At 36.5% G+C, this 26,187-nt stretch overlaps 1 protein-coding gene across 1 annotated transcript in view; it reads right to left on the bottom strand.

The window, feature by feature from the left end:
* The window catches only part of LOC105035210 (uncharacterized), a 47,735-nt gene that overhangs the window by 5,148 nt on the left and 16,400 nt on the right, over positions 1-26,187 (bottom strand). The window contains exons 3-19 of the mRNA XM_010910670.4: positions 19,042-19,146; positions 18,868-18,933; positions 18,614-18,778; positions 17,307-17,381; positions 17,068-17,222; positions 8,206-8,341; positions 8,042-8,111; positions 7,826-7,953; positions 7,653-7,709; positions 4,159-4,344; positions 3,945-4,037; positions 2,981-3,066; positions 2,831-2,897; positions 2,627-2,693; positions 2,411-2,547; positions 1,169-1,260; positions 943-1,009 (exon numbers count right to left, since the gene is read on the bottom strand). Of these exons, the coding sequence (XP_010908972.1) occupies positions 943-1,009; positions 1,169-1,260; positions 2,411-2,547; positions 2,627-2,693; positions 2,831-2,897; positions 2,981-3,066; positions 3,945-4,037; positions 4,159-4,344; positions 7,653-7,709; positions 7,826-7,953; positions 8,042-8,111; positions 8,206-8,341; positions 17,068-17,222; positions 17,307-17,381; positions 18,614-18,778; positions 18,868-18,933; positions 19,042-19,146 (1,752 nt within the window). The remainder of the gene's footprint in view (positions 1-942; positions 1,010-1,168; positions 1,261-2,410; positions 2,548-2,626; positions 2,694-2,830; positions 2,898-2,980; positions 3,067-3,944; positions 4,038-4,158; positions 4,345-7,652; positions 7,710-7,825; positions 7,954-8,041; positions 8,112-8,205; positions 8,342-17,067; positions 17,223-17,306; positions 17,382-18,613; positions 18,779-18,867; positions 18,934-19,041; positions 19,147-26,187) is intronic.

Below are 26,187 nucleotides of genomic sequence, written 5' to 3'. Positions count from 1 at the left end.
GAGCTTATCAACTATGCCAAACAGCTGACTTGTTTGGACTGACATAGGCTAGTTGGCTACAGGATTTAGACTCTTCAGGCTGGTAGCTTGACTATGATGTTTCTAGTGGACCCTTCAACCAGAAAACATGGTTGCTTGTGATAACCTTAACAACATCAACTGTTTCCTTGTGCAGTTTCCAGATGACAGCTAAGCTACCAGATAGTAGCTGATAACATATTCCACCTGCAAAAGATTGACACTGAAACTAAAAGAAGACGGTATTCCCCTCTCTTTAATAACCCATGAAAGAAAGCTTAACCAAGAGAAGAATCTTATCTAACATGTACTCCTAAATTTAATTAGTTTGGACTTACGAGTATCCATAAATGACTTTATCAACTCGGCCAAATGAGTTTGGACTGACTTTGGCTAATTGACAATGGGATTTGGACTCTAGGCCTGTGACTTGGACTATGATGTTTCTAGCGGATCCTTCAACCAGAAAACATGGTTGCCTGTGATAACCTTAACAAGGTTGACTCTTTCCTCGTTCAGTTTCCAGATGACAGCTAAGCTGCCAGATAGTAGATGATAACCTATACCACTTGCAAAAGATTGACACTGAAACCAAAAGAAGATGTCAGTGTTCCCCTCTCTTTCAGAACCTATGCGAGAAAGCTTAACCAAGAGCCAGAAAGAAACAAGAATGTATACATGCTCTTACACATGTAAGCATACATATACAAATGTTGCTCAACTCAATGAACAACCACAGTTACATATACTAACCAACATACAAATGCCAGAAACACATCATAACAATTATAATTTGCAAAATGACAATTGAATATTAGTTAATTTAGGTCTAAGATATATCTGAAATGAGAATGTGAGGTGCTGACAACAGAAATGGCTGTACAGGGGTACCAAAATACAAATGCTTGACAAATAATAGAATACCTCAGCAAAAACAGAAATGATCTTGGGGAGATATTGATTGTTAGGACCCAAAAGCTCCCTATCAGACCTGCGAACAAAAGCAAAAAAATATTGCTTATATAATTCTCAAATTATGCAGATCACAGACAGTAAAAGCAATTCACCCCAACAAAAGCATGGAGAATCATACTTTGACCAAAAAGAGCACTATTGATCAGTCTCATAATAAAGCATAGCACAAATTTACCTTTCAACCATCGAACAGAGCTGGTCGTGTACAATTTTTGCCTCAATCAGATCATTTTTTATAGGCAAGCAGCTTAACCAAGCAGGAAAAACCTGCCCAGGATAAAGAAAACTTTGTGATACAATAAAAACCAGCATATGCATCATATGCTGAGCTTGCCAAACATAATGCAACCAACTTTCATTCTTATGGTCAATTTTATGGAATGACATTAAAGATGCATTTATTAAGAGAATAACAGAATCATACGGTGATGTAAGCTTCACACAAGTAAGAGGACTCAATATGCTAGATTGCCTTCTCTGTATAAATAAGAATATTGTCATGAAACTAAGGATGAATATAGCAGGAGACTGATGATAGACAAAGCATGCAACAAGAAAGCTGGAAGTCCAGAACCCACAAATGGGAAGGGAAATGAAACAGACAATTTCATAGCGGATCAGCTCAAATTAAGTCTCGAAAAAATGGGATGGGAAACCCATGCATTAATCACCACTTAGCCACTGAAAGGTCTGAAGAGGTTATTTGACAAAGAAAGTATTTGAACTGGCAGAAAAGTTTTTCGCATTAGCTACTAAAATATCCACACAAGGCTGACCACTCAGTCTTCACAAAGTAAAATATGCTATGAAAACTGCAAAAGGATCTTCAACTACTGTTAATGAAATCAGAAGCTACAGAAGTTTTCAAGCAAAAAGATGATATGCACATTAACCCTTACATTTGTTAAGAAATTTAGAGTCCCAGAAAATAAAGAAAATTGCAATCAACCAAGATAAGTTGAAAACAATTTTCACATAAACTCACAATATAATGAATCTCAATTATTTTTTCTTCATCAATGTCAATTACCTTTTCTACCTGCTAGTACATATCTAATATGCTTTTTCAAAAGAGAACACCTAGAGAGAGTGTTCCATGCAAGAATTCAGATCCCAGCGGGATGTTCCATCGGACACCAGGACGGATACCATCCCATGTGTCGGGACAAGGCCGTCCCGCCAGCATCTCAGCATCCTGATCGGGATGTCTTGGGATATTCTTTATCCCAAGTGTCGAGACGGCGGCGCATCCTGTTCCATGGAAAAATCGGGATAGTTCCATCCCATAGGATGTAAAACCTTGATTCCAAGAATGTCAGATCTCATAAGCATAAACTGGTAGTGGGTGCATCTTCAATATATTTAATTCTTCTTTATTGAGAGTAGATATATACATGCAAAAACAATACTGAAATACCTGAGCTGCATCAATATTATCCCGATGAAACTGGCATATTTTCCCTAGAGCTGAAACAGCATTGTCGTAAGCCATTACATTGTCTGAATCCAGTGCATTCGGATGTCTTATCACATTATTTAACCTACAGAGAGCCTCTGCAGAAAGACAGTATTTCATATGATGTATTAAAAAGATCACAAAGACTTACAGATATCAGAAATATACACAAATTACCTCCAACTAGAGGTCTAAATACGGAACCACCAAACTCCGCACAAACCCCAACACCGTAAACTGCAGCCTGAAAGTAACACATACATGGAAATCAATCCATGGTGACTTAAAAAGGAAGATGGAAAGTGTGTGTGTGCAGGAAGAGACAGGCAGAAGGGGGGGGGGGGGGTGTGAGAGAGAGAGACGAGGCATCCAAATATGAACCTGTCTAACAGCTGCATTTTCATCATTGCAAGCTTCTAATAAGAAAGGAAGATATGTATCATAATACCTGACATACAGACATTAAAAATTATGAAATACAAAAATGCATATAAAATCACATTAAAATCAAATTTCAAGTAAAACTCTTACTTAAGAGCTGCTTCTCGACATTGTTCTGCAACATCATCAAAAATACAAATGGCAATCCTTCTTTCTTCGGCTGTTTTATCCTTACCCTAAAAATAAAAGACTGTAGAAGTCAAAGAAAGCAAATGCAGGAAACTTTTGTAAATCTATAGCAGAAAATAATTTGTAAATTTCACTTGCAGTATGCAAATTCGTAACTCAGCTATTGTTTTCATTGAAGGAGGTGGTTTCGTTCAAACACATTAGAAGAGACAGAACATTAGTCTCTGAGAAATTAGAGATTTTATTGGTGTAAGGACAACCTAACAGTCTATTTTACAACTGTGGTGATCCATAAGGGAGAACGGAAATTATTATAGGTCATGTGATAATTCCAATCTACTAATATCAAATTAGGTGCAAAGGAATAGTAGCAAAACATGAATCTCAGCCATCACTTCACACAATATGGATGACCTGAAACCCTAACCTTAAGGAAGAAGTAGTCAGGTTTTAACTGGAAGATTAACAAATAACAACTGTACCTATTGTGCAGGATCTTTATTTTTAATGCTAGGTAGTTTCTCTAAAATTTAGTGAAGGTCTTTCAGCACACTCGCCTTTGTCTAAGCTTGTCTTCAGTTTGGATATTTATGTGATGAATATTATTTTATCATTTTTCCCACCTGATGACTAAAGGTGTCCACAACAATACTTGCATGAAAATAGACATAATTTTTCAACAACATCCCAAACAAAATCTTATACTTGATGTTGACCGCATCAGCAAGCAAAACAAGAACTGGCATTCAAGAGTAAAAACAGCATAAACAATGATACTATAAAAAATTGCATCAAAGACCCATGTTGTCCAAGCCACAAGTCATTCTATATCAAATACTGCTCCAATACTCCATAGTAAAACAAGCATACTACAAGCAGCTAGAGAAAACAAATGAAAGGTAGCAATGTCAACTATGGAACATACCCACATAGGTGTTATATATATGGAAAGCTCATCAAAAAATGGTATAAAAGAAGCCTTGAAAGTTTTGATCAAAGTGCCCAAACAATCACCAACCTGCATCAAAAGAATAAACAACATTAAAGCATTCAACTACCATATCTTATAACAGATAGCAGTGACCAAATTAAATTTCTAAGTTTGTTAAACATGATATATTTTTTGACTGAAAACACACTTGATCAAAGACTTCTTCTTCTTGTTCATTCTCTTCTCTGAGTAATTCCCCTTCTTCAGCATCAAAGTCCTCTGCTTTTGTCCTCTCTGCTCTCTCTCTCTTTCTAGTTGTGCTAGCTGTTATCGCATGCTTGATTTCATCCACTATGCATCTGACCTGGTTTTCATCAAGAAGCATTCCAGAAAGCTGAACGGATACAACAAACGAGGAAAAAGGTAAGGCTCAGAGTTATATTGGTTGTCATCCTAAGAATAAAAATATCTGAATATATTCATGTTTTTATCCAAATTGATAGATTAATAACTACTGCACAAGTTAGACATCTAACAATAATTACAATAAAAAATCTGTTTTCTCCTCTACTTTCCTTAGAGCTTGGTGGGTGCACCATTCTTGTCAGTAGAATAGGTTTTCAGCCTTGAGCATTCATCCTTGCACTTGATAGTGGATTCGGTCGGAATACCAAACCCCCAATTCTCCTCAATCTAATAAAATAGTCAGATCTAAACTTCTTCACAAAATTTCATCATCTAGTTCAATTCCCACTCTCAGTTTTGGAGACATGAATCACATATAACCTCACTAATTTTTTCAGAAACACAAATCACATGTGATCATGTTACAATTCCTACGCTCAGAGAAAAGGCGAAGCCAAAGCTACCAATTTTGTGAGAGTAAGACGAGTTGCTAAGTTGAGTCATTGACTTTCCTACCATGTGAAAACTTAAATAATGATGTATGCTATATGAGCACTCTTATGCATCCTTTCTTTTGGATGATCAATCACTTACTAGTGTCACTGTTGACACAAAAAGGCATAAATATGCCAACTTACATTCCAATTGAATTTGACCTAATTAATATACACTCCACTAATTGTGATACGTTAAAGAAGATAACACAGAACTGTCAAAATAAGCAACAATAACTTAACAATGCACCCAAAAAATTAGCTAAGACAAAAGACTGTAGGATGCAAGCAGACAGCAAGGAGTTGTGTTGCATAGCAACTGCACTTCAGCTGAGTGCCTAGGCAGGCGCCCACAGATCAAGGCAGCCCTAAAAAATGAATTTATAAAACCAATATAACTATGGAGAAAAATATGCACATAAATAATACATATATAGATAACATACATACATATGAAAATTCATACACATATGTATGTGTGTGCACGCGTGCACGCATAAATATGGAGAAATATCTGTGCGTGCGTGCGTGTGTGTGCATATATATATATATATACATACATATACATACAGATACATATACGTATACAGACATATATACATATATGTATATATACATATATGTGTATATGTATATGTATATGTATACACATACATATATGTGTATATGTATATGTATATGTATACATATACATATACACATACATATATATGTGTGTGTGTGTGTGTGTACATATACATATACATAGACATATACACAGATATATACATATACATATATGTATATATGCATACATATACATATGTATATGTATACACATATATATACACATACATATATGTAGATATGTATACACATATATGTTATATGTATACACATATATATGCATATGTCTGTGTATATGTATATATGCATACGTATACATATATGTATATATGCATACGTATACATATATGTATACACATATATGTGTATATGTCTGTGTATATGTATACATATACACATATATACATATATGTATACATCCACATACATATATGTGTATATGTATATGTGTATATGTGTGTATGTATATATGTACACATACACATACATATGTGTATATGTATGTGTATGTGTGTAAGGCAATGTCATCAGTGATGCCTCACAGAATAGAATGTTATTTCTTCTTCCTCTAGGCTTTGGAATGGAAGAGTTGGTTTAGCATCGACTCCGGGATTCTTCCCCCGACTACAAGAAAAGAAAGCATCGCTTGCTTCTAATTTGGTTTGGCATTATAAGGAGCAACTTCCCCATAGGTTCGATTTGGTTCCATCCTATACCTTCTATTCTACATCTTATCACTTGAAATTGCATTCTATCACACTGGTGGTACTTCTTGTTGAATTAAAAGATTGGATTAGTCTTTCTGTACCCACTCGCCAACCCCATTCTTCACCCATCACATTATTTCAAATTCCATTCAAAATTCGAATTTCAATGTTGCTGCCCATGACAAGCTCGAACGGCCTCTTGTTTTAGGAAAAGCCTTTTTGTAAGTTGAAGCAGAATTAAGCAACATCTAGCAACTTAACTCTTTTGGTTGGCACTTACAAAGTGCCTAAGGTATTCTCCATGTAAGCCATTGAAGCACTCAGTCTGGCCATCGGTTTGAGGGTGACTTCTCAACATATGCATCTAGGAAGCATGGATTACAGATAGGGACATGGATATGACAAGACTGCGATGCACCGACATGGCACATCTTGAAAAAAAATAAGATATCATACATCTAGGATATGGCAATAAACAAAATGCTTTTTAGATATAAGCTCTAAATCCCCTCAAAGTGACCTCTTCTTCCTCCATATATGCTCAGAAACATCCAACAAGCATGAATAATTTATCATAGAACACCATATAATATTCAACATCACAAATTATAAGATTCTTCATAACAACATGGTCCATATAATAGGTAAATAGCATAATAGAAACCTCCATAAATGATACATCATCATGTCCATCATGAAAGTGGTAACATTTAATCAAAGATAAGTAGACAGCAAGCATGTATAATATAATGCAGCAAATATTTTAATTCTGTCGTACTGGAAATATGTGCATCAAACCAGCAACATAATTAAAAGAAATATGCAGGCTAGAAAAAATAATCAGGCAAATTCAAGAATTCATCAAAAATTAAGCAATTCAAAAAATAGAACCAACTAAAATCAAAATAATTGTTTCTCTTAGATTTTTGGACCTAGATGGAAATCTAGGCTCAAAACCTACTTGTCCTGGGCCTGATAACCTACTAGTAAGACTAGAAGTATCCTGAAAGCATCACAGGAGTATCTTAGGAAGCATCCAAGCATACCAAGAAGTATCCAGGCATATCCAATAAGTATCCGAGTCGCAAATAAATAATAACAAAAATTAATGAGAACACTTATTTCCTATATTGGACACGCGTTGTGGCTGCATTGGAACCCTAACCATATCCAATAGTGTCAGATACAGCCGCGGACCCACGGTACCTATTTTGGAGCACCCACTTCTATATTTTGTTTATGTACCCATTGACTTGGTTATTCCTATTGACTTGCCACATATCTTACATACATATATACCTAAATAAATGCCCCCCTTCCCCAGCCCCCATCTTGTCTAAGGGGCCATCTCGACGACACAAGGTTTGTTCTTCAAAGCATTGACAATGGCACCATATGCTCAAAAGCAAGCAAGAACCTCGGTAACATAATTCTTAAAAAGAAGAAGCTTCAATTACTGCAACTAGTCTAACTATCTCGAATAGACAAACCTGTATGCATTCATTCAACGAATCCAGCATGCTTGCACAAATCTCTGTCTCAGGTTCCTACAAACAGATTTTGTTCCAAGTATAAAATCTCATGCTGAAAGAACAAGAATTCGGGTGACACAGAAAGCAACAATAAAGTAAAAACAAAGCTCAATAATGTGTTTTAGGATTGCCTTATGCAAAGCTTCAACCAGAGCTGGAATTATATAGTCAGATAACTGTTTAACATACGATTCATCACGGCCTTGAGCTTGGCCCTTCTCCACTGCCAACTTGGCTGATCGTAGTAACTCTGGCATGGCTGAGACCAGCAGAGGAATTGCACAGAATTTCAGATGTCCTTGGAGGAAAAACAAAGTATCTATACAAGAGAGACTTCAGAGTAATACCTGAAACTGCGGCCTTCCTAACTTCTTCATGGAAATAAAATTTCAGCAGCGGTACCAAAGTAGGAGCAACCTGCACTTGATTAAATCTCATTCAGTTACTAATATTTGTTTGAGAAAATGCATTAAAAAAATGAATAAGCATTGGATTATAGATCATTACCAACCTGATCAATCCACGGGAAGAACCCCTCCTTGAGCTCATCAGCATAGCAACAAAGCATGTTGCATGCTGTAGCTTTCTCCTCCAAGATGCTCGTCCTAATACCAATCCTTTTATCCCCAAGAGTGATTGTTTCAATGCTGCAACCAGTTAGCAGATGTTCAGTATTAGTGGGTTTTGAAGTCGATCAATATTTCACCTATGACATTATAATATCAATGAATTTTTAGCAATATCAATGAATTTGTAGATATACATGCCTGCAAACATACAAACACATGCATATACACAGATAAATCTGCGTATATCTAACATGAAAACAAGCCAATCCTCCTAATTTCTATGTTCTTCCTTCTCAATTCCGATATCTGTACTTATTTGGAGGGTTGTTCCTCTATATTCAAAGCTTTGAAGAAAATTTTTTTCTTGGAATCATCCCAAACTAGTTTAAGCTGCATGAAAAAGGCAGCCTAGTGCATGAGGCTCCTGCCATTGGTAGGTCTGGGAAAGGTCAAATTTATGCAACCTTACCTCCATATACAGAGAATAACCTTACAATAGCGCCAAAGCTCACACTCAGTTTAACTCCAAACCCATGACCTCCAAGTCATATGAAGCAACCTTACCATTACACCAAAGCTCACCCTCAGTTTAAGCAAAAGCAAATATCCCATTTTTCATGTAACTGATATTCACCAATTTTGTTTTTTCAGTTGAAACAATTTTTTCGTTCTCCAGTTCATGCAACTGATGGGAGGTCGAGTTCACTGCATGTGGAACATATATCTAAGATTGGCATCAAAACTTTCACATGCAGTTGAAGACAAAAATGATCATCTTTTCTCACAAGGGGGATGTTATTAAGCTTGTTGAAAGTCACATTTTCTTTTAACCTTGCCATCAAGAGGGATATATTTTCAAAGTAGAACCAGGCCCTTCAACTTCTCTATCTTTTTCACATCTGGAAGATGTAAGCTTCAATTCTTTAATACTTGAAAAAAGTTTTACGGGGAATACCTCAAAAATGATGGAAAAATTAATCTGGCCCATATGTTTTCCTAAGCTCCAACAGTCGAGCACTGAGTGCCCATAACATGGCTTAAAAATTATGCCTGGAATATTCCAATTTTATAGGGAAATACAAAACCAATCACTAGTTAAAGGAATTAATATTCTATGTTATGAAGCAAGAGTTTAATTTTGGTTTTTAAATTTTTCATGCAGAGCATGAGGATGGAGACTGCCAAGCTTTCAACACCAACCATAAAATTACAATGGCAAATGTATTGACACGGAAGAAGCATTAAACCATTCAAGTCATTAGTCTACCACTAGAAAAGATATTCTATTCTACTTCAGTTTGAGCCCCTCTATGTCGAGTTTATTTGGGGCAAAGGATTCTTATGTAATAAATTAGGGGTCTTTTTGTAACAACCATTATAATGAGAATTTCCAACAAATGAAAATTCGCTTTATCTGATGAAGTCCAACCCACTTTTTTGGGTATATGGTATGCATCAAATGAAAATAAATTGTTGAGCTTTTCATCTTCCAATTCCCAGATATGAGATGTAGTTTGAGATGCAATGCCTCTCCAGAACCACGAAATTCCTTTATGCTTCCTTCTCTCTTTCCCTTTACATTTTTCTTTTATTTCAGCTTACCTGTACTTCTGTACAGTTCTCTTTATTATTCCAAACCAATCGCAGCTGTTTAAAACCACAACAAATTACAGTCCTCATCACACACACTGATCTATGATAGACCACTTCATTGACCTTGAGGACAGCCACTAAACACCTTAGGTTCAGCCAGCCTAAACCCAGGCCTCAAATGTCTGATCAGATCTGCTGCCATTGCAGACTCAGCCAGTCATCCGAGTCCCCAAAAGTTCCCCTTTTTAACCCAATATTCTCCTCCCATAAACCTAAATCTCTGCTGTCTTTTAATCAGCAGAAAAAAAAAAAAAGGAACTCTTCTGTAGTTCTCAACCCAAATCACTCTTCATTCACATCAGAATGAATAAATGGTTACTCCAATCTAGTCGACTCACTATTTAGCAAGTGGACATTGTTCCATTAAGCCTTGCAAATTGAGATCATCCAATCTTTCTTCAATTTACTTTTAACCCTTGCCTCTAAACTCCACGTATATATGATCTATTTCCTTTCCCATATTGAAACCCATGCAAGTTAAATCATAATAGAAGCAAGGGTTTGCTGAACCATCCTTAACCACCCAATTCGGGGCATGTCGAACCATACCAGCAGCTGACCAAGACAGTTCTGGTGTTCGAAACAAGAAACCAGTGAAAGGGGGTACAGGGAGAAGAAAAGAGAGGAAGAGAGAGGGGTGAGAAAAGAAGAGGAAGAGAGGGCTGCCAGAGGGCACCACGGTGCTGTAGAGATCGGTGGAAGCCTCTACTGCCCTCCGTCCCTCCCTCTACCATTCTCTGGCTTCCATGGAGGTCTGTAGCGGCATGGCATCCTCCACAGGCCCTCACTCCCTATCCCTCTCCTTCCCTCCCCCCTCTTTTTTTCTCTCTCCCATTCTCCCTTAGCCATTTCTATGTGTCGGTTCGGGCCCGGTGTGGAGTGGTATGGAGGCCTACCGAACCGTACCACTAGCTAACCGATCCAAACTCCGGTACCAACACAACCAACCTTGATTGAAACCCATCATTAGATTTCTATCTCTTAGCTCTTTGAACTCCAGAACCTGCAGCCTTAAATTATAATTAAAACTCATGCAGGTAAAATTATAATTGAAACCTATATTAGGTCTCCAGCCTCATATCTCTTACCTCTTTAGCTCACCAAAGAGGAATTGAGACTACTATAGGCCCTGCTTTTTAAGAGCTTCTCTGCAGCAGCAGATTCCATGGGTGAAAAGGAGGATCTTGAAGAATCAGTTCGCATCTAACTGTGGCCATCTGTGACATACTGGACTTGTTAATCTAAGCCTGTTCCCGCATATTTCCATTAGTCAATTATTCTTTTGCATACATTCCAACTTAATTACATCTTAAGTCATTGCAACTTGCACACTATAGAAGCTAGGTCACATATAGATTATCTCTCAGGTGAGTTCCATGCTAAGGAGCTTCATACAAACAAAATTGCAAATTAACCAAAAATTTGATCCCAAAAATAGGACACCACCGTACAATGAGTTCAAAAGTTAGTGTAACTTTTTGCTTCTATAGCACATCCAGAGTTGCATAAATCAAAGTCCCCAGTGAGGGGGAGGGTAAAGCTTTGTCAGGCCAATTAGATAGGCAAAAACCCACCTCTGCAATGTGTAAAATCCATAGACACGATAGCATCATAATGTTGGTATTTATTCCACTTTGATCAATCTCAAGTTTTAATTAAATTATCTCTAGTATGAAATAAAGAAACAATCATTTCAGTTTGTCTGGTGCATGGTCTGTGCTTAACACTGATTACAATTAATTTTTGAGATTTTCTTCTCATCAATTCTAGTCTCTGTTGCAACTGCAAATTTACCAAATAGAGGTATATGTTCCCTTTGAATTTGATAACTCAAGTAGCTGGTGATATGTGACAAGCTCAACCATAGATCAGGATTATTCACTCCTTTCTGCCTTTTCTATTTTCTTCCTCTTTCACTCCTTACCATCCTCACTTGGAAAGAGGGGGATGGAATGAGGAAGGAGGGGGGAGGTGGGGGTGGTGTGGGTGGGGTGAGGAAAGAGAGCATGTTTTATAACTTGTTGTAAGAGTTCTCCTCTTGGACTTATCCCATAACTAGCCACAATAATAGTTTGGTACAAGTCTAATCAGCCATTATCCCAGGCCAAACTCTAACCATATTCCTGAAATCCAAAGCAGGATCAAGCTTCAAATGACAACGTAAGATATATACAAATGCTGCATCCAATAAAAAGGATATGAAGTGGTTATTCGATATGCTGTGGGACTGTCTTGGGCATAGTGCCTACTGTTTGTCCCATATGCTGAGCCCAATAAACATATGCCTCTCCAAATAATCAGAATATTTTGGACATGCCTCATAACCTTTAGTCGTGAAGATTCAGGACACTGCTGGACTTCGCTTACTGCATGATTGGCTACCTGTTTGACAACTTACAAGAGTGCCAGTTAGACCCATAAAGTTTTATTGGATATATACAAGCCATTAGACTAACATGGGTTTGCAGTACAAATCTATGAGACACCCTTTAGAAAACCTAGATGGTAAGGTGCTCATAAGAGGGATCAATTACTTAAAGGAAGAAAGAAATCCATACAAGAAAAAAATCAAATCCAATTATTGTCAATGCCAACATATCACCAATGTAAAGTCTCAAGTTGGTCAGTGTTCCAGGTTTTTTCAGATTCCACTTCACCTATATCTGAAGCAGATCCAATAAGACTCTGAATTCAATGCTAGGATCCAGAAACATGACCCAGTAGCCAACCAGCCACTCCTTTTAGACTTAACCGTAAGATTTGGTCAAATTTAGGTTAAGTTATTCAGCTATCAGCCTTCAATGAATTTCTCCTCCCCTAAGCTTTTCTTTTTGTTTGTCCGCTATTACTCATGAATCTAAACAAAGAAGTTACAATAGATACTAAAAGCAACAAATAACATTCCTTGACAAACATGTGAAAAAATCATTATTTTGGTACATGATGAACAGAGAATGGGGTGGAAATAGACACCATAAGCTGCATTTTTATTTCATTTTCCTGCCCATGATTTTTTTTTTTTTTTACTTTACACTCATTTTTTGAACATGCTACATCCATTTTAATGCAAGCTTTATTAAATTTATCCTTCAAATTCAGTCCCTGATAAAGAAAGCTTTACTAAGTCCAGCACACACAAACATCCACAATAAGAACATACAAAGAACCTGAAAAACAATAGACCTCATAAGCTGCAACTTTGCCCCATTTTTCTGTCAGCCTAAGACTCCTTTAACGCTCATTCTGAGCATGCCAAATCCACCCTTAATGCATTATTTATTAAATTCATCCTTAAAATTTCCTTAATATAAGCTTTATTAAATCCTACACAGAAAACATTTTTTTCCGGAAGTTCATCAAGGGGCACTAAACTGGTAGAAGGCCCTAATGGGTCGCCAGCTGGTTACTACTTGTTGACCGGGCTTCTAGGAGGTTGCCTAGACCAAGAACCATACATAGGAATCAGGTCCAAGCTCTCAAGGCAGAACAAAAATGCTAACATGAAGAGCCTCTGCAAGAAATAACATTCTCCTTTGTTTCTACTCTATTTCTAATCTCTCAATACAGGTTGAGTTGGGTTAATTGTACCTTGGAAACGATATTGCCAGATACCTGCATGAGGGGGCGAAAATCATTCTTAGGGCACCATGTAGTTACTTCAAAGTTTTTGTTCGGAATACAATTTTAGCATTCAGCATTACTTTTACGGTTTTACCTACATATTTCTACAAATAAAATAACATTGGACAACCACATACAGTCAGTTCATCTATGTCAATGTCTACGCAACCTCCAGAATTGGCAAATAACCAAGGGATGCAAGTGATGAACCATGCCTATCGTATAGGCAGTTGAAAAGGTGAGAGACTAGCTGGAAGTCACTCATTATTTAAATCAGCTACTTAATTTATATTAGCAGATCTTCATACTATTTCTATAAATTAACATTTTAGCACCTTGAGGCATACATTGTAAATGTACACAAATAAAACACTTTCAAGATATACAGAAAAACCTCAAAATTTATACTAAATTCCCAATTGAACATAATAGAAGTATGACACCAATAATGTTATCATTATTGGGATCGAGTCGAAATCATAACAGAGGTAAGAACAGATTAAGTCATAGATCAAATCATGGATCCTAACATGTTTTCTGGTTTCTTTGAAAACTAAAAATGTGGAAGATGAAAAGAAATGAGTCAATCATGAACTAGATGCACAAAGAATAAAAAGTCATTCTATACAACATCTCGATGAGGATGACATCAAGTCATCATGCCCTTAATGTCCTGGGCGACACACATGCTACAATGGCTGAAATAAAGGATCACGATCCCGCAAGGGTGAGATAATTCCAAAAACCCATCCCCAGTTCCGATTGCAGACTGCAACTCGCCTGCATGAAGCCGAAATCGCTAGTAATTGCCGGTCAGCCATACGGCGGTGAATTCGTTCCCGGACCTTTGTACACTCCATCTGTCACACTATGGGAGCTAGCCATGCCTGAAGTCGTTATCTTAACCGCGAGGGGGATGCCGAAGGCGGGGCTAATGACTGGAGTGAAGTCGTAACAAGGTAGCCATACTGAAAAATACAGCTGAATCACCTCCTTTTCAAGGAGAGCTAATGCTTCTCGTTCCAAAAACCCATAAATGTCATGTCTAGTCAAACAAACATCATATCCAGGTACTTAAGATACCTATATGATAATCTACATGGTAGTGATTCCAAATCAACCCCACTTCTCAAATCACTATCCAACCTAGTGATAGGATATCCATCCCTGAGGTTGAGAATCTAATATCACCCCAAGTCACTGATCTTGAGCTTAAATTTGAGCATAAAAATACCCCTATCTGGCAAAAACAATAAAGGGTATATCCATGCACCGTTAATATATTATATCAATATATAAATGATATTATAATATATTGATATTATATACTGTATTTAGATATATTATATTATTAATCATATTGTTGTCATATTATAATTCAATGATAATTTTAAATTATAGTAGAAATATATAATTGTATTTCATATTTATATAATGAAATTATTTAATATATTAATTCTATTTGCCTTATTTTCCTAATTAAAATAAATATTAATATTAGAAATAATATATTGTGTACAAATAAAATATTAATTCTATGATAATAATTAATATATCTTTATAGCATCAACAATTTATAGGACTAATAAATATATTTCTATCAAATATATTAAGTATTATATGATCAGTGATTTTGAATTTTCATAGAATACCAAATAAGTTACTCATGGATACTCAGGAACCTTTATCACTGAATTATGGCCTACCAAACACAATGATATTAGATCACTTGGGATCAAATCGCCCCAAGATTCAGTTCATCAGTGATGTTAGATTTACCATGGTGATCCCATTTGGGTCATCAAACACCACCAAATTGAGGTATATTAATTAGTATGATACAATTTAGCTTTTTTTTAGTATCAGGTGTAATGTATTTTATTTGTCAGTGTCCATGTGTCATTTTGTACAAAATGAATTTAAAGAATCATGGTTTGCCAAACCATACTAGCGACCAATCAGGATAGTTCCAACATTCGAAACGAGATACCAACGAGGGGGATAAGGAAAGAGAGAGGGGGAAGGAAGAGAAAAGGAGAGGGGGAGAGAGCCTCCGAAGGCCACCAGAGGGCAACCGAGCTTGCTACACGAGATGGAAGCCGAAGGAGGGCGAAAGGAGGGAAGAAGAGAGAGAGGAGACCGCTGGAGGCCTTTGAAGGGCCAATGAAGGTCGAAGGAAGGGCTCCGCCCTCCTCCCCATTGAAAAAGGGACTTCGACCCTGTTTCCCTTTTTTTGCAACTTATCTATTTTTTCCTTTTTTAGGGAGGGGGATTTTTAGTTGAGCCAACTTCAATTGAAAATCCCCCCAAAAAAAAAGTGAAATCAGCAACAATTGCCGACTTTGCCAAAGAAATCACGAAAAAAAAGGGAAACAGAGGCTGAAGCTTCTATTTTGATTGATAGGAGGCCGGAGGAGCCGGCCTTCACCAGTCTCAGCAGCGAGGCAACTTTGTTGGCCCTTTAGAAGCCTTTGACAGCTTCCTCTCCCTCCTTTCCTTCCCCCTTCATCCTCTTCTAGCTTCCACAATGTGCAATAAACTCGGCTGCCCTCCGACGGCCTCCAAAGGCCCTTTCTCCCTCTCCTTCCCTCCTCTCTCTCTCTCTCTTCCCCTCCCATTCTCCATTTACCTTATCTCCTTGTCGGTTCGGGCCTAGTACGAAAAGGCATGAGGATATACCAAACCACACCGCTAGCCAACCAGTCCAACTCCAGTACCAATACAGTGAACCTTGAAAAGAATACTTTTATAAGGTCTTACATATTGGTATCCATAACTTATAAAGACGAGCCATATTCATTTCTAAACATGATAAAATTAATTTGAGATAGAGTAACATGGAAATGCCCAACCATCAGAAAGGAAATCTGCAAGGAAAACTTGCACAGTTCAATCACGCAAACTATTTCCTTTGATACTGAAAAACAAGAGGGACAATATTGTTCGAAGCATGGTTTGCTAAACCTGACCGAACCACCTGGTTCACCCTGCACTGAGCCAAACCAAAGCTATGCTGGATCGGCTCAGCCCTATTTTTCAAAACCACACCCAATCCGCCCGTACTGAGGCATACCGCCCCCGTACTGTACCGAGCTAAAGCATGCTGACCTGTATCAAGATAAAAATTGAAAAAAAATGTTTCACTCGATCTGCTGAACCAAACCAGACCAAACCGGCCAGTTCACCCCGCACTGAGCCGAACCGGCCGTCAACTAGTACAGATCCCAATATTAGTTCTGTGGACCTTGGTTTGGAGGATTAAAAGTTGTGGCACATCCAAAATTCGATTCATAATTGCAAAAGGTGAGGTCTGAGATAAAATTATATCATAACTTTGCCAAGTAGGATACAAAGAAAAGCCTAAATAAACAATACGTAGTAGAAGTACAGAACATAACTTGCTTCTCATGTTAAGCAGTTCATAAAAATGAGAAAATAACTGCATAACTATGCAAATTGTTCCACTTAACTTTACTTCCACAAAAGATCTATCAGTGCAAAATATTTAAAATGTCAAACTGATAATAAACCTGTCATCATCGGATTCATCAATATCATCATCTGAATCTGCAGAAGTAATTGTAACATCCGGTTTGAGCTGAGCAGATTGAAGCAATGGGGGCATGACCACATTCATGTATGGAAGAAAATCCTGGCCTAGGCATTTACAAAGTCTTGCCCATGCCTATGGCATAAAATAGGAACTTAGGGAAGGAGAAGAGCAGATATGAAGAAGACCACACAATAAGCTCAGAGAACTCAAACATACCTGCAGCATGTAGCTTGTTATTGGATCATCCGTCTCCAACTGAGATCCTTGCAATGTCATCAGCACTTCCATTACCTAGCATTAAATAATCAGCTACACGCATGAGATTGTCATTGACAATGAATGAAATCAGCAGCCAGATACATCCAGCTGCAACCACAGAGAATTTTAATACTGCATCTAAGGAAACCCAGGAAAGAATAAATAAGAAGAGTGAGAATGGATGAAAAATCTATTGAGTAAAGTTATATATTTGAAACGAAAAAAAAAAGAAAAGAAGCATAATAATGACAGGTTGCTGTTTACTAGGCTATTTGTCTCAGTTTTGGAATACAAGATGTCCCTACAAATCTCTGTCTAAACCAACAAGCTCTGTTCTACCTTTGTAGGGCTGACATTACATATCAGGGTATTGTTCAGTGAAGGTCAGAAACATTTTTGACCCCAAATTAAAACAGATGTCATTCCTCTATGAAAAGGTGCCGGTATGAATAACTAAATAATGGCTTCATCAAGTAGAAGGAAAAATATATATATATATCTGCATGAAGTGCAGCACTAACTTTCTCGATCGCACAGCATTTTTCCAAGTGCTTCCCTATTTCCATTGTTCCCAAAAGATCTACTTCCTCATATCCAAAAGAACTTCCCAGTATACATAAACTATCATGAAAACAATTAGAAAAGCTGACATGACATTTTGAGTCATGCAATAACGAAGCAATCCTGCAAGATTTCTCCAGACTTGGGAGGAACATTTACGAGGTCAAATGAAGATGACTTCTGACATAGGGAAACCACATGAATTTCTGAGGCACATATTATGTTCCACAAACTCTATTAACAGAAATGTTCTGCAGTTTAAGTCTGTCAATCATGAATGTGCCAGTCCATTCAAAAGTTCAGTTTTGCCATGCTTTGTGAAAGGTCAATCATTATTTTTTTTTTATAGATATTTTAGCAACAAATGGATGCAGCAACTTGACTAGATTCCCCTAACGGCTTATCAGCATTTATATTTCAACAATGTGCTGTCTCAAGGTGAGAACTTTATAAATGTGTATCAGTAATTAAACCACTTAACAAGATAAAAAATAAGCTTCAGCCAGTCCTGGATTTATATTCAGGAATATTTAATAAAATAAGGCACATAAAAAAAATCAAGCCACACCATAAATGACTATAACTTACAAAATGGACATTTGCAGCATACTATATTAGGCCTAGACTCACAAGGCCTAAAAAAAAAGAAACAAGAAGAAGCAGCATAAAAGCATCAAAAGTAAGTGACATATTAAAAGTCTAACCTGTTTAGCATCATCCCTGAACTTATCCTTGCCTACAGCCATTCCGACCAAACTAATGCACTCCATGGATTTGGCACGGAGCATTCTAGTTGACTTGTCAGTAGCATTCATCAAAATAGCTTTCAGGTATGGCATAACAGCATCATAGTACTTTTGGAAGTGCTCCTGCATAGATAATATGATGTCAAAAAAAAAAAAAAATCCAATCAAAGCAAATATAATATCATCAGCCTGACAGTGCCTTCAACAAATACCTGTGATGAATCTGCCACTGATGCCAAAGCTGTCAAAGCTCCTTCTTGCACCATCTGCTTCCCATTCTGAATATAACATGTCCCATATTTCACAACCCCATTGTAGTTTCATTCTCAAGAAGAAAACATGCAGCATAAGATGTAGCAATAGCAAAGATAATAATGACAACCAACCTGTAGCAGCACAAGCAATTTGCTCACAATTCCATCCAAGTAAGGTGTCAAAATTTCTGGAGTGCAGTTTTCACTGAAATTCAGGATTGCAGAGGCAGCATGGGCCTGAAACATCAATCAGAATATAGCTCAGGCACTTCCTACCAACAGACAACTTGATAAATAAAGAGAATATGACCTAAAAGCATAGGTAAGCAAGATGACTTGACGAGTTACAGATTATCTGATTTCAAGGCAAGCACATGCGAAAGGTTCAGATTCAAAATAATAAACAAATAAATAAATTACCCCCAGAACTGAAGGTACTAGTAGGTGTGCATGATAGCAAAGTCAATGGTATGAATGGAACTGTGAACCAGAAAAGCAAAATTATCTTCTTAACGCACAAAGCATGCACCAGAAAAAGTCGGAAAGGTCATATGGACAATTTACTCCCATAAAAATGTAGAAATGAAAGCATCTTATTTGACTTTCGGAAGTTACATTTCCTAACTAGGCTTTTGAAGATGTGAACTTGCTTTTGGCCCAGATGCATGCACCTAGAGCACATCCACCCCCCCCCCCAACAAAAAAAAAAACAAAAACAAAAACAAAAGAGGTCGCACATTTATCTCGTTGATCGCTTAATTTGAATTCCTATTCATGCAATAGTTTATTTTAAATTCATGATTTACATACTACTCAATTTTTATTCTGTTCCCAAAGAGCCCCATTAAGAGTCAAATTGTGAATGAAGTTTAAAAAATGGGAATTGGTTAGTGGCTCTTTAAGAGATAGATAAACAGAGCATATTTTAGATTCAATGAGGAGCAAATCAATATTATAGGAAATGACAGCATAATACATAATTTTCAAAAATGATTGTTTAAAATTCTCACACTAAACAGGGAAAAGGTGGTCGCATATCAAAGTTCTCTAAGAACTACTCAAACCTTCATCATTTAAGGAATGAGTATGACCAAATACCAAAATGTAAAGAAAAGGTAACATTCCAAGTAAGATTCAGTCAGCTGCTTCTTCCCAGATAGATATGCTCAGATTTCCATGCGAACAAACATGAATGCAGATTATATTATATATGTAGACTAAGTAACACGAGAAGGAAATATCAGGATTTGCAAGAACCACATTGTCACTTCTAATAATTAGTAAACTATCATGTTAAGTAATTTATAAGCTGAACTGGTAATGAGAATTGAACAAATAAAGTTACGAAGCAAAGTTGAAGCATGAAAAATTGCAATACTTTGTCACAAAAATTTATTAATCATGCAAACTAAGAATTTAGGGAAAATTCTTTATCATTTTTCTGGAACTTTTGAAATATAATTAATGGAATTAAAATTAGAAAGCTGAAGTCTTAATTGAAGATTTTGATTCTTAGTTATCAAAGTTGTAATTTTTTCTATTGGGAATGTAGAGTTTATGAACTAGAATTTTTAGTATAAAATGTCTTAACTTACTGTTATATGACTGGTTTAAGAAAATTTTCATATCATTACCATCATGTTTGAAGTAGTTTTTTAGAATCTATAATGGCTCTAAGGAGCTCTGAGTTTGTAGTTTGAAAATTGATTACTAAATGAGATATTTATAAAAAATCAACTCCTTGTTTTCCTCCACTTCATTCTTGTTTTCACATTCTCCAACTCGGGCTTGCTCCTTATCATATTTTTCATCTATTTAGGGCATTTATTTATCAATTATCCTCAAGTTTGATATCAACGAATTCAAATAAAGCATATAAAGAAATTAGTTAGGTTTTCAGCTTCATGGATCCAATTAATTATATTAGCTTGTTTTGTAAACGCATTTGAGGCTCAACAAATATAGTTCACATAAAGGCATTATCAAGGTGATAGCATAGCAAAAGATGAAAGAGAGGAGAAAATCAATAATGAAATGGTTGTCCTAATTTATACAGATATCTTTACTATAGTGGAGGTTTTCCTTATTGGGGTCAACAATATTGTTGCTGGTAGTGATTAGATAAGGTTCTAGAAGGATGTGTGGTGCTAGGATTAGTAAATTAAGGAAAAGTTCCCAAAGATCAGTGCTCCAACACTAATGTTTGAAGATTCGGAGTGTAAGCACTCAATGGTCTGGCTAGCACAATTGATTCCTCAAGTCTCAACAAAACTCTAAGAATTTTGAAATCACTATTCATGTCCACATTCCATGTTGTGCTTAAGCTACATTCAGTGGGGAAAGGCAGCCACCGTTGATATGGTAAAAGAAAGAACTACATTATTTATTTGCACAAGCACAGAACCCTAATTTTGTAGTCTATATTATGCTCCTTCATCTATTTACCCTTGACCTGGGGAGAAGTCTGGTAGAATTCCTTGTCATTTCCATTAACCGCTTTATTATGTTTGATTAATCAGCATCATCTCATTGCATAAACTTCACAGATAGAGAATGGGGATATCTAACTTGACACATGGTCACCATATTTCCAACTTATTGGAAAATTCTCCAAATATCCATTCATTTTTAATTGGCTGTCAGTCCACTTTTTACAGCCAAGCAACTATAGCAAAGGTTAACAGTGATAAACATAATAAAAAGAGTAACAGGCTTGTGGAATTGAGGTATGACTATGTTAAGGTTCTCTGGGAAGACGTTATTCTTGCTTTGAATTTTATAAATCTATTAAAAACCATGTAGATCCTCTTGCTAAAGGTTAGCACGAAGGCTAATCTAAGATTCATAAAGAGGGATGGGATCAAAGCCCACTTTTAGTTACCACTAGTAGCAACCAACCTATTGACTGGAATCCCAATTCCAATGGGTAAAAACAAGCTATCTGAGTGATTGGTGGGAGCATTAGGTTGGAGTTTCACTCCATATGCCCATCCCTGTAATGTTACTGCTCCACTCAACAAATAGAGAAAGGCCTTAAGCTCTGAATGAGTGCTAGGCCTATAATTTTTTGCTAGACATCCTTGAAAAGCTCACCTATGAAACAGTTGCAATGAAGTTGCAGTCTATGGGAGTCAAGGCAAATCCACACAGTGCACATAAAGATCAAGATACATGCGCATGACTGTTAAAGCACACAATTGAATGACCCAGACCTTGAACCTCATATTATGTGCTGGAGTTGACAAAACCTGCACTCCAAGGTTCCAAGTTCAAGATAAAAGTCACTTAGGTCCTGTATAGATGGAAGCTTGTCAATGCTAGACGCAAGTTCAAGTCTGGAAGGCACCCATCACAAAAAACACAGCATACAATGTCACCCTATTTTTTCCTTTAACAAAAATTTTAAAATTGGAGGGGGACTGTTAAAACTTGTTTCATATTTTATACTCTATATGTTTCTTATAAAACAAGTTTTGGTTGTTTTAAAATTTCTTTTATTTTATTGTTTTTATCATATGGACTTATATGTCTTTTATCCCATTGAGATATTTTGAACTTCACCTAACGTGCTTGTATTAAACTCTTTATAAGGTTGGAGCCTACATTTATCTCAACTCTCCCCTTCAAGAGAGTATCAGAAAAAGGGTTTCCCAAGAATGGGCTTTCCTATTTTTCTAAATACTATCAATAATCTGTTTCTTGGGGCAACCCCTAAACACACCATTTAGATCAACTTACCTCACCAGAGTGCTTCATTCAAGGGAGTGAGATTGTTGTATCTTGGAAGAAGACCTCTAGCAGCCCATGCACCTCAAGGGGTGTGATCTTCTTTAAGGAGAGCATCTGTGGATGTGCCTTGATCTACTGGTATGGCAATCCAGTACTATGTTTATTTATTTTAATTTCCTGTTTAATTTTTATAACATGGTTTATGCTGTGTCAAGGATCGTGTCAACAATATAAATAGGTATGAAAGGTATGACTATTACACCCTTGGTAGCCTTTTCTTTGGTCTCTAAAATCTGGTTTTTATCTTTTAATCATGTTTTCTTATCTTTATGCTGTGCTTTTGCAAGAAATAAGGTGGAAGTAACAATTTTAATGCTTCGTTCGTGACTTTTCTTTGTGTGCAATTAAGCAAATGATATACCGATATGCATGTTTATCACATAAAACCACATAACTTGAAATTAAAGACATACATCTAAAGCATGTGTTAGAGTTAATAATTGAAATGTGATTATGCTACTAACATAATTGAATTTCGATGAATCATAACTATATATAAATATTACACATTGACATACTTACATATAGAGAGAGCACAGAACTTAATATAATTGGAATTCATTATTTGAATTTTTAAGTTTCAAAGTTCTAAACCTGGTTAAAATTCTGAATATGATTTCCTTCAAGAAAAACTAGGAGTTCAATTTAAATTTCTTTAGCAAGATATACAATCTCAGAAAAAACAAGGTTTCGCGTCCAAGTTAGTGCAGATTTAAAAATTAGGAGTAATATAGACAAAAGGAGGGATGTCATGAGTATAACAAAATGCTTTCCATTAATTAAGTCATGAGACTTCCCAAAAAAAAACTCCAATAGGCACTAGAAAGAGGAGAAAAGTTATCAGTCATTATCATGGTCATCTACTTGTGAATCAGTCTCTATATAGGGTCCCAACTTGCCAGAATATCTTGAAGGTTTATATCACATGTTCAACTAAAGAGTTGAGCAACGATGAAGGTATTCAAAACACAACCACATACTTTTGCATTAAGGAGTCAATGTAAGGGAAGACTGAAGTTCACCATGTAACCGAACACCCCTCATATAGATTTTTTTCTAGTTCCTAATCGTAATATCAGATAAAACCTAGGGAGTTGCCATTTTGACACAAGCAGTTATTCAATACAAAGTTTATCCCACAAAGAGGTTTGCTGGTTTTTCCCCTCCTTTTCATTCTATTTTACTTGAAAGAAGTGCTTGAGCCAAAGCACCATGATTTTAAATTAGGAATTTATCCATGCGAGAAATTAAGAACAAAATCAAGGTTTTCAAGGATGAACTTCATGTAAGTATTATGTAGAAACTTAGGAAAGATTTCAGTTAGTTTTCTTCTATTCTTCTACAAGCAATAAATAAGAATCCTTAAATTAGTATGATTTCCCTATCATAATGAGTATCTAAAATTCAACATTTTTTTGTTAATAATTACTTGATGATAACTTAAATTATATATGATGAGAAAATAATAAAACAAACTTAAACTATGATATCACAACTAATGCATTAGTGTCATGTTTGATGATTATAAAGAGAGTGCCAATTGTTGTTAAAAAAAATGTCAAAAAAGATATATAATTTATGGATATAATTTTTATTTATTCTTACATATAGCTGATTAATAACTAATATATTTGCAATTAAACCAATAAGCCATAACTCAATCACTTGTCTCATTTGATGAATAGTAGAGGAGTTAAAATCACAAACATTGGTTTGCATGACATATGCTCAAGAACCAACTACCCTACTTTAAAAATTACAAAGCTAGATCCATCTCCTACTCCAAAAGGCTTTCATAATACATATAAATACCATGTAAAACTTCATGGATATCCAAAGTCCAAACTTTGAGTTTAGGCATGCATATTCTTTATACCACACTGAAATATACTCTAGAATAGAAGCAAAAATATTTCTTTCATTTTATGGATAAGATGGTATAAAATCAAGATCTCAAGATAGGTTTGTTAATATTATCACTAATGCATTAGGAATGTGCCGTTGCAATAATGTCCTACTGAACCTAGAAAAGTAGAAAAATAAATTCGTTTAGCTTTTGGTCTAAAAAAAGAGAGTACTGGAAGCCCTTTGTAATACAGAATTTTACAACATAGAAAAGTTGAAAAATAAATTTCTTTAGCTTTTGGTCTCAAAACAGAGAGTACTAGAAGCCCTTTGTAATACAGAATTTTACGCCCCAAAGTAGCAAGAAGCAAAACCTATTGTTTCTCATGTTTATCATTAATCTCTTCCTCCTATCCTTGACATCACCACGATCATCACCATCTTAAACATCATAACCACTCTACATAATAATTGCCACATCTTTCTGCCATGAATACTCTCATCCACTACTAACACAGTCTAATCTTCAATATTGTTAGAATAGTGGGCTGGGCCTCAGTACTAGAATCATACGCAGAGTCTGTGTCTAAGGATATAATTGTACTTTTTCTATTACTGTAAACCTAGCACATACCTGTATATAATAGATGCGCCTAACTACAATTGGGTCAAGGCTTCCAAAACACTTTCTCTCTCTCTCTCTCTCTTTCTCTTTTCTCTACATGGTATCAAAGCCAAAACCCCAAACCTTTTATAGCAAACACCAAAATCTTAATTTTCTCCCTCTTCCTCCCTCATTCTCCCTCTCTATCCCTCAAATCAGATCTATGAACTAAGTGCGACCAAGGGTGTCGCACCTATGGCAGATAGAGCATACCTAGGGAGAGGCTGCGCTGGTTTCTAGGGCGACCCAAGGGGTGGTCGTCAGCAGTCAGCACTGCTTTCGGCGTCCAAGAGTGGCTGCCAGCACTGTAAAGAGCTGTCCAGTCCAGGGAGATGCTGCAGGTGTGTTTTCGGTCAGAGTGAGGTCGAGTTTTTGGGTGATTTCAACCTAGACAGGTGCCGGTCTTAAAGATTTTGGTCTGGGAAGAGCAGATCTTGGTGGTTCTGATCTGGACAGGTTTGATCTTGGAGATTTTGGTCAGATCTGGGTGATTTCGGACTGGGTAGTGGCTGATCTTGGTCGTTCTGATCTGGAGAGGTTTGATCTTGGAGATTTGGTCAGATCTGGGTGATTTCAGACTCGATAGTGGCTGATCTTGGTGGTTCTGATCTGGACAGATTTGATTTTGGTTATGATCTTAGTGGTCTAATCTTGACAGGTTTGATTTTGGTTGTTTTTGGATTGATTTGTTTGGAGACTATGGCGGGTGAAAATTATGAGCAAAAGGTGGTTACTAAAATCACCACCGCACCCACCAAAATTACACAACGAAAGTTGACTGGTAGAAAGAATTATCTTCATTGGAGGAGGACCGTTGAGAGGTACATGACGAGCATTGATAGGAGTGAATATCTTACTATGGACCCACCCCAGCGTCAAACAAGGAGGCTAGGAAGAAGTGGCTGATGGAGGATAACAAATTGTTTAATCAGATTCAACTGATGCTGGACACTTGAGGCTGATGACTTGATTCAACACTG

Source organism: Elaeis guineensis, chromosome 3, assembly GCF_000442705.2.
Source record: "Elaeis guineensis isolate ETL-2024a chromosome 3, EG11, whole genome shotgun sequence".
NCBI classification, from domain to species: domain Eukaryota; kingdom Viridiplantae; phylum Streptophyta; class Magnoliopsida; order Arecales; family Arecaceae; genus Elaeis; species Elaeis guineensis.
Note: the sequence above shows the minus strand (reverse complement) of the source record. Positions and strands in the feature narration are given on the sequence as shown.